The sequence below is a fragment of the Canis aureus genome, chromosome 6 (genome assembly GCF_053574225.1).
Source record: "Canis aureus isolate CA01 chromosome 6, VMU_Caureus_v.1.0, whole genome shotgun sequence".
In the NCBI taxonomy this organism is placed as follows: domain Eukaryota; kingdom Metazoa; phylum Chordata; class Mammalia; order Carnivora; family Canidae; genus Canis; species Canis aureus.
In genome coordinates this window covers 10,860,159-10,876,435 of record NC_135616.1, presented here as the reverse complement: position 1 = coordinate 10,876,435, position 16,277 = coordinate 10,860,159, and the positions used below count along the sequence as shown (strand labels likewise).

Sequence of the window (16,277 nt, the reverse complement as noted above, 5' to 3'; positions counted from 1 at the left end):
TCCTCCCCCATCTCATGATCCCCTCCAGCCTAGTTTATATTTACAATTCCTTTTCTTCCTTGTCCTGGTCTGCACTGAGTCTTCCCAAGATTCAAAGGTTGAAGTCCTAACCCCCAATACCTTAGAATATGACTGTATTTGGAGACAGGGCCTTTGATTCTGTAATTAAATTAAAAAGAGGTCATCAGGGTGGGTCCTCACGCAATGTAACTGGTGTCCTTATAAGAGGAGATCAGAACACAGACCCACAGAGGGAAAACCAGTTGCAAGCCAAGGGGCCTCAGAAGAAACCAGCACCTTGATTTCAGACTTCCAGCCTCCCAAACCGAAAACGTCATCTCTGTTCAGGCCAGCAGTGTGTGGGACTTTGTGATGGCAGCCCTGGTGGACTAACACCTTCCTGTGAATGCTCTGGAAAGGACGGACTGCCTCTGCTCCTCTACTTCCTCAGCCACCATTTGTCTCCCTACTCTGCTGCCTGGCCTCTCTTCACCCCCCTTACCCCCCCACCCCCACCCCATAGCTCTGCATTTGGCACAAAGGCTCCCACACACAGTCTCTGGCTCTGACACTGCATTCTTTCTTCCTTAGGGCTCTCTCCTGTCACCTCATAAATGCTGAACACAAAATTCAGTCCCAAGCCCACTTTCCTTACTCTGCTTGCACCAGTTCATCACTCTCCTCGTTTCAGCTATTTTGGAAATTTGTTTGTTTCCCAGATGTGTAACTCCAGCGTCTAACAAGCCCTCAAGCTGCAGGGCTGCATAGCTGAGCATCCACCGGACACCTCTTGTCTCCCCAGATCCGTATTTCCCTCAGGACTCCCTAGTTGATTACTACTAGGGTGACCAGGCTTCGTCACCCCATCCACCCTGTGACTGTTCTCCCTCCCTTGCCAATCTTGGAGGTTTGGTTTTATTTAGTAGGGGAACTAGAGTGTCTTTTTATCGCATTTAATTTCCATGCTTAAGACTTTCCCATGGCTCCATCTCATCCCTGGGGTAAGTGGGGAACTCTCTTCAATGGCTTGTAGGCAAGACCCACCTGTTCAGCTTTACCTCTGCACCCTCCACGGTGCTCTGGGTCCCCAGCTGCCCACATCTAAAAGCTGTTCTCTTCTCAGTGCCTTTGCTCAGGCTAGACACCAAGCTGGGGATGCCCCCTGCCTTGGTTCCTTCACTAACTCATCATCCTGCACTTAGGTATACCTCCTCCAGAAAACTCTACCTCCTTTCCCCTCTCCCTCCCTGTTACTCCTTAAGTTGCATAGAACTCTCTGCCCTTCCCACATTCTTTCCAACATGATCTATTTATATGTCTGACTTTCTAACCAAACCTCAAATCCTTCAATGGCACAGACTGTGCCCGTGTAATTCCTGGTGTCCTGGTGTTTTTCTGAACCAGAAAAATAAATTAGCTACAACTTTCCAGGACTCCCACATTCTGATTCTTTAAGGTTTTAGCATGTCTAGCGTCACTTTTTAAGTTAGAGTTCTGACTAATTAATTAGCTAATACAGTCTCAGTTGGGCTATGATTCCTTTTGGGTTTCTGTTTCTAGAACTATTTGGGCAGAGTTAGGCTACTTCTTGTTACTCATCTGGCTCCCCCCAATCCCAGTTGTAGACTTTAAGGGTGAAGAGGGAAAAGGAAAAAAAAGAAGAGGGAAAAGGAATTTTTAAAAAGTAGATCTACCCACTTTCTTTAAATTCATGTGGATTTGCCACACCAAATCTGTGTGATTTCAAGTTGGGATTATTCATGTAGAGGCATTCTTATTTACAAGTGTGTCCTCGTGGAAAAAATTTCTCCAACCAACTGCCCAGCTGCTCCTCAAACACATTTGTGATCCAGACCTACTGTCAACTAAGGGTCTCCATAGAAAACATGGATCTGTTTCATTCCTGGCTGATGGTGGTTGCTCTGCATTTTACAAGAGTGCATTTTTTTTTTTTTTTTGAGCCAAAAGTCAGTGGTTAATGAATACAGAATAGAATTCTCAAGTAGAATTTATACCATAGGGGATACCTGGGTGGCTCAATGGTTGAGCATCTTCCTTCAGCCCAGGGCATGATCCTGGAGACCCAGGATCTAATCCCACATCGGGCTCCCTGCATGGAGCCTGCTTCTCCCTCTCTGCCTATGTCTCTGCCTCTCTCTGTGTGTCTCTTGTAAATAAATAAATAAATAAAATCTTAAAAAAAAAAAGAAATTATGCCATAGGCTAAAAGCTTCCGTAGGGATCCCTGGGTGGCGCAGGGGTTTGGTGCCTGCCTTTGGCCCAGGGCACGATCCTGAAGACCCGGGATCGAATCCCACGTCGGGCTCCTGGTGCATGGAGCCTGCTTTTCCCTCTGCCTGTGTTTCTGCCTCTCTCTTTCTCTCTCTGTGACTATCATAAATAAATAAACATTTAAAAAAAAATAAAAAAAAATAAAAGCTTCCGTAGTGTTAAGACGTGGTGGGGGCAGGGGGGTAGGGTGGGGTCAGGAGGTATTTTTTTGTAAAGAGCAAGTTTTCAAAAGCTCAACTAATTTAATTTTTTCTCTCAGTTCATACTCCAGGAGTCTTACTCATAAAAGATGGTTATGTTTCAATCCATATTTCAATTTATATGAGCTATGAAATAAGAACATCATTTCTTGAGCTTTTGAAAGCCCAGTGAAATGAAATTAGTTGACATTTCCCTTGGGACACCCGGGTGGCTCAGCAAATGAGCATCTGCCTTCGGCTCAGGGTGTGATCCAGGGGTCCCGGGATCGAGTCCCACATCGGGCTCCCCACAGGAAGCCTGCTTCTGCCTCTGCCTGTGTCTCTGCCTCTCTCTGTGTCTCTCTCATGATTAAATAAATAAAATCTTTAAAAACAAAACAAAACAAAGATCCCTTGGCAATACAGAAGAAAAGAACTAAATCCTCTGTTGAAGTCTATTGCAAATATATTCCCCATAAATAGTTACTGTTGGAGAAAACCAGCAGAGTTCTTACCCGGGAGCTTGCCCCAGTGCCTCTCTGCGATCTCTGCCTCCCTGCAGTCCAGAGGTAGTTTGGAAACTGAGACACCACTGCCTGCGGCTTCCGCACCGGGAGATCCTCTGCAGGCCTGGCCTTCACTTTGCCACACACTCCACCTCTCCATGCCCGTACCCTCCTCAGCCTCAGCCTCCAGACTACTCCCAACGGAACACGCCCACAAAAGGATGCTCTGTGATGGCCTTCTGGCATCCAGACCTTTTTCTTTGTGCCCTGTGCTGTGCAGAGCAAAGTAAACTGAGCCTTCCAGAAGGTTAAGCATAAGACACATCACACATGCACGATTTCCTTGTCATTACCGCCACTTCCTCTGTGGTCACTAATTTCAGGTTGGCGAGACCTTAAAAGAAAGACTGCAGTGTGTGTGTAGGGGTGGTGGTGTGTGTGGGAGCGTGTGCGCGCGCGACGGCTGGAGAAGGGAGGGAATTTTTGAAGATGACTTCAAAAGTAAGATGAGGGGGATCCCTGGGTGGCTCAGCGGTTTAGTGCCTGCCTTCAGACCAGGGTGTGATCCTGGAGAACCGGGATCGAGTCCCACATCAGGCTTCTTGCATGGAGCCTGCTTCTCCCTGTGCCTGTGTCTCTGCCTCTGTGTGTGTGTGTGTGTGATGAATAAATAAATAAAATGTTTTTTTTTAAATTTTTTTTAAAAAGTAAGATGAGAATAAACAGAAAAGAGCCAGGATGCACCCACCTCACCCTGCTTCAAAACACACGAGGCTTGAGGCAGAGGACCTGCAGAAATCAGAGGCCGCGCTCCTTTGCTTGCCACCCACAGGCTGCAGGGCCACGCCACGGGCAACCCGGGCCACAGGAGCCCGGTGATCGCACCAATCGGCGCTCCCAGGGATGACCGTGCGCAGCTTCTGTAACTCAACCTGAAACCAGGTGAACCCCACTGCAGGTTTCATCACCAGCCCCACGTTCGCTGCCAAGGCTCACAAGCCTTCTGGGGGACCCAAGGCCAAGTTTCACTAACTTGGATGCTATTACCAGGCAAAATTAAAGCGGAATTAATCGGCCTCCTGCACACGCTCTAGGTTTATCAGTTCATTTCAGATAAAGCCTGAAAATTCCGCATGTAAGTTGTCCACAATTCAGGAGGCAAAGATAGATTTCTGAGGACAATCAGCCAGTATTTCGCCCTGGGGCCACTGAAACCTGAGCCTCTGTTTTTCGCCGCATTGCTAGACTGCATTCCTAGTTAGGAGCATTTGGTTCCATCTGGCCATTTCATTCCCGGTCAGATAATACCAGACGTATCTATGTAACATACAAGCCACTGTCAAATAGCACTGAGCCATCTCCCCGAGACAGCTGGTTCACACAAGGGCTTCATTGTCTGAGAAAAGCTTGTATCATTTTACTTCAAGTGCTGGGGGAACAAGCATTCTATCAGCTGCCAGGCCTCGGAGGAAACCTCACTCGCTGCAGATTTTTATTATTTGGTCACCAAGCCAAAACTCTACCATTGACTCCTGGGGATGAACATTTAAAACAAGAACTGAAGTCTCTGCTCTGCTTTTATTTTTATCGGGGAACATAATAGCTCCATGCACCCAAAGAATTTACAGTTACACTTTGCAAAGATAATACCACGTTACCAGGCGACCACAAATGCCTGTTCTCATTCTGCCCTTTGTTGCACACATTTCACAGCTTCAGGTAAACCAGGAAAGGGTTTTTCCAGTTCTGGAATGTCCAAAACAACGTCCCTAGGAAGCAGCTGTCAGAATCTGGATAGTGGCATCGTAAAATAATTGATAACTGAATAATTATATAAAATCGATGGCTCCTTTCTTTTTTAATGCTCTAATCAGGAAAGATGACTGCAACTGCCCAACACCCTAAATCTGGATCTCATGCTCCCACTGAGCGAATAGGTTCTGTTCCTAAATTCTTTTTCATCCCCCATGAACATAGCGCATTTTAAATTCAGGAAGATATTGAATGAAATACCTCACATTCTTTTTTTTTTTTTTTATGTTTTAGATTTTATTTATTTACTTGAGAGAGAGACTGCACACAGAGGGAGAGGGAGAAGCAAACTCCCCCACTGAGCAGGGAGCCCAACCCATGAGATCATGACCTAAGCCGAAGGCATATGCTCAACCAACTGAGCCACCCAGGTCCCCAATACCTTACATTCTTATAAGCGTGATGAATAACTATGAGCATGATGATAGAGTGCTTCTTCCACTCCTTTCAGCTGCTGAAGACTTTTTTTGGAGGGAGGCAGGATTTTTTTGTGTGGTAAAATATACATCAGATCTACATTTCAACCATGTTTAAGTATACAGTTCAGAGGCTTTAGGTGCAGTTCAGAGGCATTTTAGGTACATTTTTTAATATTTAAGAATTGGGATGATTCCGGTGCCCTACAAAATAAACTAAGCAAGTATGGTAAGGATCTTCCCTTCTCTCACCCTAAACTACTTCCCCTTCCATGATGATTTTGAAGATACATCTCATAGGAGAGACCTGTCAAGGAGCCACCTACATCATATACCTTGAATGGACCTACTTGTAGGGGACCCAAAAACACATAAGGTGGCTTGGCCAAGAGATAGATATATCCAGGCTTGACCCATATGTCAAAGCTATTTTTCTGGATGTACACAAATTTTTTTTGAAGCTGGTAACTCAGACATTGGCTGTGCCTACCAGACAGGACTGGCCTCTGGCCTCTCTTCCTCTTTTTCTTTTTCTTTTCTTTTTTTTTTTTTTTTTAATAAAAAAAGAAAAGGCTAAATTAGAGAATGAGTAAAACAAAGGCCCTCTACGGCTCCAGGCACAGTTATCAGAACAGAATTGTGGTTGCCAAGGAGCCAGAGACAGATACATATGGAGAGCTTTAGAGGACAGCACCAAGCGACACACGACACACGGAGTATTATTATCTTGTCAAATGTTATTCATGTTGTATCTGTCCTATCAGACACTTCTGTGTTCTGTGACCTTGGACAAGATCCTGCCAGAGAGCTGTTCTGAGGGCAAATAAAACACCTGTCAAACCCTCCGGCCCACTGCCAGGGGTATTGTAAGGACAAGACGAATATTCTCTCTTGTGCTTCTATTTTCCCTTCCTCTTGGGGAGGGTGGCCACAGCTCTCTGGTCAGACCCTCACGGATTGGAGTTTGCCTCATTGGAAATTGGCAACTCTTTGACCTGTGAAATTTGGCATGGGAAGTTACCTCTGCACGATTTAGAATTCTGGGATGCTGGTAGATCGAGGCTCTTGGGTGTGAAGGATAAAGCTTTCAAGTGCTTGTCAAATGGAATCGTGTCCAAGAGCTGGACGGGGCATAGAGGGTTCATCTAGATTATTCAGCTGACCAACACAGAAGTCCTTTCTACCATTGCTGTGGCAGGTGCTCATCTCTCTCTGCCAGATTCTTGCTCTCATGATCAGAAGAGCTCATCACCTCACCAGGGAAGCCCCTTTCCCATTTCTGGCAACAACAACTGTTAGTTACTCATAGAGTATTCTATAGTATTCTGGGAAACATTTTTGCAAGGTAAAATACTTTTGTAAAACAGAATTTCCAAAATATTTCCAGGACTCAAATACATATTAATTGATCCCCTACTATGTACCAGGAACCATCAGAGGGGCGGTGGCTGTACAGATGAGTGAAATAAGAATAATTTCTGTCCTCAGAGAGCTCACTTTACCGTGGAGGAGAGATACGTAGACGAGTATAAAATACTGTTGGAAATTGCTGATAGACAAATGTACAGGCTATTATGGAATCACCAGGGAGACACACCCAATTGAGCCTGAGGGGAAGCATTCCACAAACTTCCAGAAGGTGAGGCCCAAGCTGAGACTTGAAGGAAGTCTAGGCAAGATGGGCTTATATGAATGGATGCTACTAATTTGAATCAGCTCTGTACATTCAAAAAAGCATAAAGGGCATTTACATCTAAAATTTGTGTTAAATAAATAAATAAATAAATAAATAAATAAATAAATAAAATTTGTGTCAGCTGTTTGACCTAAAGTTATAAAATTATAGGGAAGCCTGGGTGGCTCAGGGGTTGAGCATCTGCCTTTGGCTCAAGGTGTGATCCTGGAGTCTTGGGATCGAGTCCCACATGGGGCTCCCTGCATGGAGCCTGCCTTACCCTCCGCCTATGTCTCTGCCTCTGTCTGTGTGTCTCTCATGAATAAATGAATAAAAATTTTCAAAAAATAAAAAAATTTAAAGTTATAAAATTATATTCGAAAAAATTAATAATTTGGACTTTTCACTACAGACCATTGGCTTTATTTTTTTTATTTTATTTTTTTATTTTTTAAGACCATTGGCTTTAAAACTGTATTCTAGAAACCCTAGAATCTTTTGGCTGTTAGGGGAGGGGCAGAGGTGTTGCTAGGGATCTTGGCATTAGAGGCTATGTTTCTTTCTTTCTTTTTTTTTTTTTAAGATTTTATTTATTTATTCATGGAAAACAGAGAGAGAGGCAGAGACACAGGCAGAGAGAGAAGCAGGCTCCCCAGGAAGCCCAACGTGGGACTCGATCTCAGGACCCCAGGATCATGATCTGAGTCAAAGGCAGACGCTCAACCACTGAGATACCCAGATGCCCCTAAAATATGTTTCAAACTACAAAGGAAGACCAATGGTCCAGTGAAGCAGGTTTTGTTGCACACTTGCCACCTAAGACTGATTTATTCAGTTTAGTGCTTTTAAAGCAAAGTATCAAAAAATACTCCCACCCCTGGTAATCTTTGTCTGTTCTGCAACCACAACCACTGCACCTCCCTCCAGGCAGCAACCTTGTAAAATAAAGTGGTAGATCTGAGAAAATTTATCACTACTCTGAAGAAAATGTCCACAAAGGTGTATAGCTTATTAATGGTGGGAACTTCATGTACAAAGATAGCAATTATTATTCTTTAGAACCCCAACCCTTGTTATTGCAAAATACCTTCATATGGAATAGATTTGTTAAGTCCTATGTATAAGTTAATATTTTAAGTAACGTGAAGTAAAATTCTATAACAGTAAATGAATGGGTTGCTCTTTCGTGTTCATTACCTTGGGACTTTTCCAATAGTGTATGCTTCTAAATACAAAAATACTTCCCTTTTATCCCAAACACAAGATAAGAACTTGGTTTTCTTTTTTAAAATTTATTATTATTTATTTATTTATTTATTTATTTATTTATTTATTTATTAATGTATTTATTTATGGAGAACTCAGTTTTCTGACAAGACTTTCGCCTTTCAAATACATGTGTTTGTATCAAAACATGTTAACTTGTTTTCATACCTCCTTTAGTGTCACAGAAGATTTTCCTAAATCTTGATACAATGACTGTCCTATGCATCATTATAAAGCTGGGTTGAGAGAAGGAGATCTACTCTTAGATGGAAAAACAAAACCAGAAACAAAAAAACAACAAAAATCCAGATCAAAAGACAACAGATGAGCAGCTTTCCTAGGTCCTATTTGAAGTCAACCAGAAATTAGAATGAGCCCCACGTTAATGAGTTGAATGCACTGAAATCTGAAAGGTAGCTTGTTCTGTTGAGCAGTGCACCAGAGGCTGTCGCTCCTTAGACACCAGGATTTTTCCTAGGAAGAATCCAAGGAACTTCGGTTATACCCACAAGGGAAAAGGAGAATAAGATGTAAGTGCTAAGACTGTTTGCTGAAAACTACACCATCCATTGCTGTTAGGCAGTGCCTCCTTCACCTATCAGGCCAAAAGCTAAATCTGCTTGTGAATCAACACTCAGGTGAGCCTGCCATGGCAGCAACTGTTAGGGGCAAATGTCAAGGAGATTTACTTTCCCACTGCTAAGTTGTTTGTATTATAATACAAAAGAACAAAAAGCATGTTATAGAAACCTACTTATGGATTCTCTGCCCTGCCCCTAAAGGCGACAGGTAAGCTACTCAGCCAGTTGATAAGTTTCAGGCAGGAGGAATGAGTGCAGAGAAGAGCTGAGAACAAGACACAGCAAGGAAATCCCACAGTCTGCTAATTGATATTTTTCCAGACTCGGTTTTCATAAAAAATGCTTCTTTTATGGAAAACTCACAGCCCCTTGACACAATTAGTTTGGTTCATTTAATCTATTTAACATGATTTAACATAGTCTCAAGGCCTAATCATTAAGAAATTATTGATACTGTTATTACAGAAGATAATATATGATGATTATGTAAAAAAGAATCCTTATCAGTGGACACAGAGTAAAGTGCTATGATGCCTCAGACTTTAAGATAATCTGGCAAAAATGATAAGTGGGGGGAAGATAAGAAAAGGAAGGAGACTGGCCAGGTCATGCTGGGTGATGGGTACATCGTACTAAACTCTCTACTTTTGTGCATGTTTTAAATCTTTTATGAGAAAAAGTTAAATCACTTAAAAAATAGGTAGGCCTAAAAAAGCCCTACCTCGGGGATCCCTGGGTGGCTCAGCGGTTTGGCACCTGCCTTTGGCCCAGGGCGCGATCCTGGAGCCCCGGGATCGAGTCCTGCGTCGGGCTCCCTGCATGCAGCCTGCTTCTCCCTCTGCCTGTGTCTCTGCCTCTCTGTGTGTGTGTGTCTATCATAAATAAATAAGTAAATAAATAAATAAATCTAAAAAAAAAAAAAAAAAAAAGCCCTACCTCTAGATGCCTAAATTTCTTCGATTCGAAAATACCATCAGTTGGAAGATTCACATTCATTCCATAATAGTTTTTCAGAGGAAAATAAACACACAGCATTCAAATACACACTGATTATAAACTGTATCTCAGTTTCAGAATTCTTGAAAATGTGGAAACCATGCCTCAGAATCGAGGTAACCTGGTCATTTTCTTGTCAATTATTTCCTTTTTTTTTTAAGTATGCTCTATGCCCAACGTAGGGCTTGAGCTCACAACCCTGAGATCAGGAGTCCCACCCTCTACCGACTGCAGCCAGCGGCTGGCCCGCCTGCCCGTCAGCTGCCCCTTGTCAGTTGTTAGCAGGAATTACTGCTGCGTTAAAAAGGCGAGTTTGGGGATCCCTGGGTGGCGCAGTGGTTTGGCACCTGCCTTTGGCCCAGGGCGTGATCCTGGAGACCCGGGATCGAATCCCACGTCGGGCTCCCGGTGCATGGAGCCTGCTTCTGTCTCTGCCTCTCTGTCTCTGTGTGTGTGACCATCATAAATAAATAAAAATTTAAAAAAAAAAAAAAGAGGCAAGTTTGACAACAACGGTGCGCAAGGCCGCCATCACTTATTTTCTTTACTCCTATTTTATCACTTATTTGGACCCTTTTTTTTTTTTTTATGATAGTCATACAGAGAGAGAGAGAGAGAGGCAGAGACACAGGCAGAGGGAGAAGCAGGCTCCATGCACCGGGAGCCCGATGTGGGACTCGATCCTGGGTCTCCAGGATCGCGCCCTGGGGCAAAGGCAGGCGCCAAACCGCTGCGCCACCCAGGGTTCCCCTGGACCCTTATTTTAAGTCGAAATTTGAGTTAGTTGATTTGGAGGCTGCAGCTTTGCCCCCGCAACACCCGGAAGGTGAGTGCGCGCTAACGGGGTCCAGGAGCGCGAGCGAGCCGGGCGCCTGCAGGGCGGCCTCGGCCCCACACGGCAGGTCAAGGGCGGCAGCAAAGCCGCGAGAGCGCACACGGCCAGGCCCGTGCTGGGCGGCCTCGGCCTCGGTCAGCATCGCTCAGCTCCCGGAGAGTCGGCACCACTTCAGGAGGCCCTCGGGAAAGAGGACCCGCCGCGGCGACGGGAGGCCGCCCCCACGCGGGGCTCGGCGCTTCTCGGAGAAGAAAGGATGCGGGGCGGGCGGGGTCGGCCCAGAGCTCTCCTGCGCACGGTGCGGCCGGCGCGGGGCGGGGCGGGGGGGGGCGGGGGGACCCCCCACGGGGACGGCGGCCGCGCGCCCTCCTGCCGGGGCGCCTGGAGGCGCGGCGGGACCCGGGAACCGCGCGGGCAGGAGCCGCCAGGCGTCCGGCGGCCCGAGCGCTGCTGCGCGGCGGCGGTTACTTACTGTCTTCCGGCAGGTTGTTTTCCCGCTCTTCTCTCTCCATCTGCTGGCACCACCCTTCCATGCGGTCCCGCTCGGCCTGGAGGAGCTTCAGGAACCAGTGGCCGTCCCGGTGGCACACTGACCTTTGGACGGCCTCAAGGGGGTCTTCGGTGATGGAGTCAATCCAGGGGTCGGGGGGAGGCAGGATCGAAGGGTCAAAATCCGCATCGAAGTCGTCGTCGGCTGCGCAGGCGTGGTAGTGGTTTCCTGAGCCCTGGATGCTGACCGTGGAGGTGCTGGCGTCCCGGGAGAACTGTCTGGCCATGGGCCCGGGGCACGAATTGTCCTCTATCGACTCCAGAGAGTTTTCCAGATTGTCGTGGAAGTCCAGGTCGGCCTGCACTGCAGTCGTCACGCTGTTGGATCGAGTGAACCTGCGGAAGCTTGGAGGAATAGAGAAAGGAAATTTAGTCCAAGGCTATGCCTCGCAGCCAGAGCATTTCTACGTTTCTTGGTGAGCGTGACAGTGGAAGGGGGCCTCGCCCCCTCAGTGTGGGCAGGTGGGCCCTTGATGCAGGCATAGCAGTTGCCATGGCTCTAACGCACAGAATACAGGCCTCTCGTCTTTGTTCGACACAATATTAAAGCACATCTAGAGGAATTTCAGAAGCAGAACAATGTGTACAGCTATCGCAGCCAGCGTAATGTCCAATGTCCAGCTTCCTCCTCAAGTCCGTGTGCCTTGAATTCTGGTATTCACGTTGCTGAGGGGGTAGGGAAACAATCCAGTTATATCTTAGTCTGCATAATTTGCTTAGAAATCGGGGAAACAAAACCAACCTGACCAGGCCCCAAGCCTATTGTGAATCCTGCATAACCCGCTCCCCACCCCCACCCAACCCCCCAGGGACAGCTCTTATAAAGTCAGACTTTCTGAAAGCAAACTAAAATGCCATTAGGTTCCTCTCAAAATTAAAACTCCTTCCCCTGGTAAGGATTCACCTGTTTCTTGATGGACTAGGTCATTGTTATAAGTTGGCACAAAATGTCTGGGGCAAATCAGTTCACAGTTCTAGAGTTCTCTGGTACCATTCTCCTTTGCACCTTTAATTTCCCTTCCCACAGTCCTTGTACCAAGACGATAAAAGACAACTTGTTCACAGATTCAATCTGACCATTTTATACAGATATTCACATAATTGGTGTTTCTCAACCAGATGGCTCTATGCACCTCTGGTTGACCCCTACAATGAAGGTGAGGGTATATGGGAAGTGGGAGGGGTGGGGAAGAACAGGGGAGCAATGAATTCTTTCTCAGACAAGGGGCACGGGAAGGTGTGGGCCTGACGTAATTTAAAACTCACACAAAGGGATCCCTGGGTGGCTCAGCGGTTCAGCGCCTGCCTTCCGCCCGGGGCATGATCTTGGAGACCCAGGATCGAGTCCCGCATCGGGCCCCCTGCATGGAGTCTGCTTCTCCCTCCGTCTCTGCCTCATTCTCTCTCTCTCTCATGAATGAATAAATAAAATCTTTAAAAAAAAATTAAACTCACACAAAATATTTCATTGGCTCCTACAGCAGGCAGGCAACAATGACAGAGAATATAAGTCCAATAAAGGCAGCATCATATGTAAGTCCAATAAAAGCAGCAAAAAAAATGCTCTTTAGGTTTTTAAATTTTATTTTTTTAAAAGATTTTATTTATTTATTTGAAAGAGAGAGCAGGAGTGGAGGGAGGGGCAAAGGGAGAAAGAGAAGCCGACTCCCTGCTGAGCAAGGAGCCCTATGTGGGGCTCAATGCCAGGACCCTGAGATCATGTCCTGAGCGAAGGCAGACGCTCAACCTACTAAGCCATCCAGGCACACCTGTACTTTTTTTTTTTTTTTTAAAGGTAACTTCCTGGGACACGTGGGTGGCTCAATGGTTGAGTCTCAAGGCATGATCCCGAGGTCCTGTGATCAAGTCCCACATCGGGCTCCCCACAGGGAGCCTGCTTCTCTCTCTGCCTATGTCTCTGCCTCTCTCTGTGTGTCTCTCATGAATAAATAAGTAAAATCTTAAAAAAAAATAAAACGGTAACTTCCTTATCTAATATTTTATTTTTCCTTGTGTAGACATAAAATTTACTATTTTAACCATTTTTAAGTGTATGGTTCAGTGGCATCAAGTGTATTCACATTGTTGTACAACCACTACAACCATCTATCTACAGAACTTTTTCATCTGTCTCAGTTGAAACTCTGTATGCATTAAAAAGTTCTCCGGTGTCCCCTTCCTCCCAGCCTATGGCAACCACCACTCTTTGGCTTCTCTATGTCGCTCATATAAGTGGCATCGTACAGTATCTGTCATTTTATGATCAGCTTATTTCATGTAGTATGTCTTTAAGCTTCTTCCTTGTTGTAGCATGTGTCAGAATTTCCTTCCTTTTTAAGGCTGAATAATACTCTATTTTATGTATATACTACATTTTGTTTATCCATTCATCTGTGGATGGACACTTGGGCTGCTTCTACCTTTTGGCTATTTTGAATAATGCTTCTTTGTTCATGGGTATACAAATATCTCTTTGAGACCCTGTTTTCCATTCTTTTGGATATATAAACCCTGAAGAGAAATTACTGTATCATATGGTAGTTCTATTTTTAATTTTTTGAGGATCCACCATACTGTTTTCCATACTGGTTATACCACTTTACATTCCCATCTGTAATATGCAAGTGTCCCAATTTCTCCACATCCTTGCCAACAAATATTTTTTCACTTTTTGATAGTAGCCATCCAGACCGGTGTGAGTTGGTACATTTTCTTTACTGGCTCTTTACATGCCATGTTAAGTTGGTTTATGTGCCAGTTGATTTTCAATTGATGTTTCATATTTAATAGTACCAGTCTTATAGGATGGTGTGCTAAACAATGTCATTACAACATTTAATAAACCATATTATGTGTTCTTTCTTAATTCTTCTGGAACACTTTCTTAAAGCCAATTGATATTTGGTTCATGAAAAAAGAAAAAGTGACCAGAACAATACAGATAAGTAGTTATTTGTAAGACGGTAAAAGGACTAGAAGTCACAAAAAGGCAAGAGTACAATCATCACAAAAAATCTATTTTTTTCCCTTAAAAAAAATGTTGAAAAAAAAAGGTAGCTGCTCTGTTGATCTGTGTTAGTTGTTAGGATGATCAAAATCATCAAATATGGTATGATTCTGGACATTCATTTTATGAAGATAGACCAGCCAGAAAAAGCTGGCCTATCTCATTGTTTGCTGTTTTCAAGAAATTACTTATGTTGAGGGTTAGTTTACCTGGTCATTTTATGAGTTCTTGGTATGGCCCTAGAATGGCCATACCAAAAAAAAAAGAAAAAAAAAATCACATAGTGTGAAAGTCTGAAAGCCAAGTTACAGGTGTCTTGTACTAGAGCAAAAGGAAGAACAATTTTGCTACTGTGGTTCTTCCAATAGCCACTTACTTCTTGGCTGCAGCACGCCTTTTCTGCACTCTTCTGGTTCATCCCCCCGCAAATGTTAAATGTAATCTCCTGAAGCTCAGCTTTCTTTCTCGACACATATGTGTGAGCTGGATGACTTTCCCTGCAACAGTTGACACTCTGGCTGTTCTACCAACACAAAATCTCAACTGTGAAAACACTAAGCTTCCCCCTCCAAGATCATGTACTGCCAGAGGCATTGCATTTTCCAGACTTAAAGGAGTGCCTTATTGTTTTCAATTGCAGCAGACTTGCCAAAGATAGAGTCTGTTCCACATTCATAACAGAGTGACCTCTCTTGGGTCTCTGTTTTTACCTACACAAAACTGTACCACCAGCATTCCTGACAGAGGGCTCCTGGCTATGAATCTTGTAAAGTATCCACCTTCTTAAGAAAAATTACTTGGCAGTAGATGAGTAGAAGTTTGCAGTTTAGTCACCCAGAAAGAAATAAAAGTTAAGTAAAATTAAAAAGGTTTGGGATTAAAAGCGGTGCCTTTGAACTCAGGCAGCCCCATCCAGGCTGCACAGTTTCTCTCAATTAAGTTCCTTAAGCAAGGGCTTTCTTCCACCCAGAGCTTTCAAAGAATGCTCAGCTCTACAAAACGTTTTATGTCTTTCAAGTGCAAAGTTTTTCTCCTGAGTGAAGAGTACAATCAAGTTGTTATTGCTGTTTTAAAATTTTGATAGGAGCACAAAAGGAGTCATTGGATTAATTTCTGTATTTTTAAAAAGAAGAGATCGGTTGCTGGCAGATGGTATAAACCTATAAGCTGAACCCAGTGGCGTGCCATTTCCAAACCTACAATCCCCTGTCTTGAAGGTTCTTCAGTATTTCATGCCCTGAAGGTACAATGTGTAGTAATTACAACTTCTGAAAAGGACCGGCCAATATTCTGGCCTAAGGAGCAGAAAACCATGAAACCAAAGACTGGATCAACCAGTATGGGATACAATACCCTGTCTGTTTTGAACTGCAAGAGGAAAGTCACTTGGTAGCATTCACCTCTGCTGTTGCTTTGTACCCCTCCTTTAAAAAAAAAAAAAAAAAAAGATTATTTTAAGTAGGCTCCATGCCCAATGTGGGACTTGAACTCACGGCCCTGAGATCGAGTTGCATGCTCTACCAACTGAGCCAGTTAGACACCCCAAGTGCCCTTTCTATGAAACACGTTTATATGTGCAATTAGAGGATTTTCTGCCTGCCTCACTCACCCTGCTGCAACTTTTTCTGTACAGTGGGTTACAAATCAACACATAGATGGTAAATCACAGAGGCCCTTCTTATTCCCCCTGTCTGATGGGGCTGCATTTAAACAAAGTTAAGTCATGAGCAAAAAAAAACCCCGAAGTGCAGTCCAGTATCTTTAGAACATACACGCTTTGGACTTGCAAGGCGTTCAACTGTGTGAGACCCAAGGCATAAACTTATCTCGAGGAGACAACTCAGTCATTCTGTTACCAAACTCTCTGGCCTCTGGTTATCTTCTTCATCCCTCTCATTCACATAATGGTTGCTTTTGAGGGCTAACTCTGGTTTCAAAGGGAGAAACACTAGTTCAGTGCTGTTCTTTCTTTCTTTGTAGGAGGCTTTAGACATTCTTCACTAAGCCTGCTGTCAAGGCTGAATAGATGTGGGATCTGAAAATGCTACTCTTCAAAAGTGCAACCATCTGGGTATTTTATGAAATGGCACCCTTTAACTGATGTAAAAACCCAAGACGTCTCATTATATAAAAGATAGATCAAAAGAAAGGTGTGGGGGTGAG

At 44.4% G+C, this 16,277-nt stretch overlaps 1 protein-coding gene and 1 long non-coding RNA gene across 31 annotated transcripts in view; one reads left to right on the top strand and one right to left on the bottom strand.

Annotated features, from left to right (window-relative positions):
* DLGAP1 (DLG associated protein 1) overlaps positions 1–16,277 on the bottom strand; it is an 875,942-nt gene that overhangs the window by 19,771 nt on the left and 839,894 nt on the right. For all 29 annotated transcript variants that reach the window (XM_077900117.1, XM_077900118.1, XM_077900125.1 and 26 more), the window contains one exon: positions 11,031–11,452. In XM_077900117.1, the coding sequence (XP_077756243.1) occupies positions 11,031–11,452 (422 nt within the window). The remainder of the gene's footprint in view (positions 1–11,030; positions 11,453–16,277) is intronic.
* The window catches only part of LOC144315497 (uncharacterized), a 34,197-nt gene continuing 28,866 nt past the window's right edge, over positions 10,947–16,277 (top strand). The window contains exon 1 of one of the 2 annotated variants that reach the window (XR_013381219.1): positions 10,947–11,523. This is a non-coding gene — a long non-coding RNA (uncharacterized LOC144315497). The remainder of the gene's footprint in view (positions 11,524–16,277) is intronic. The other variant, XR_013381218.1, reaches the window with a different exon arrangement.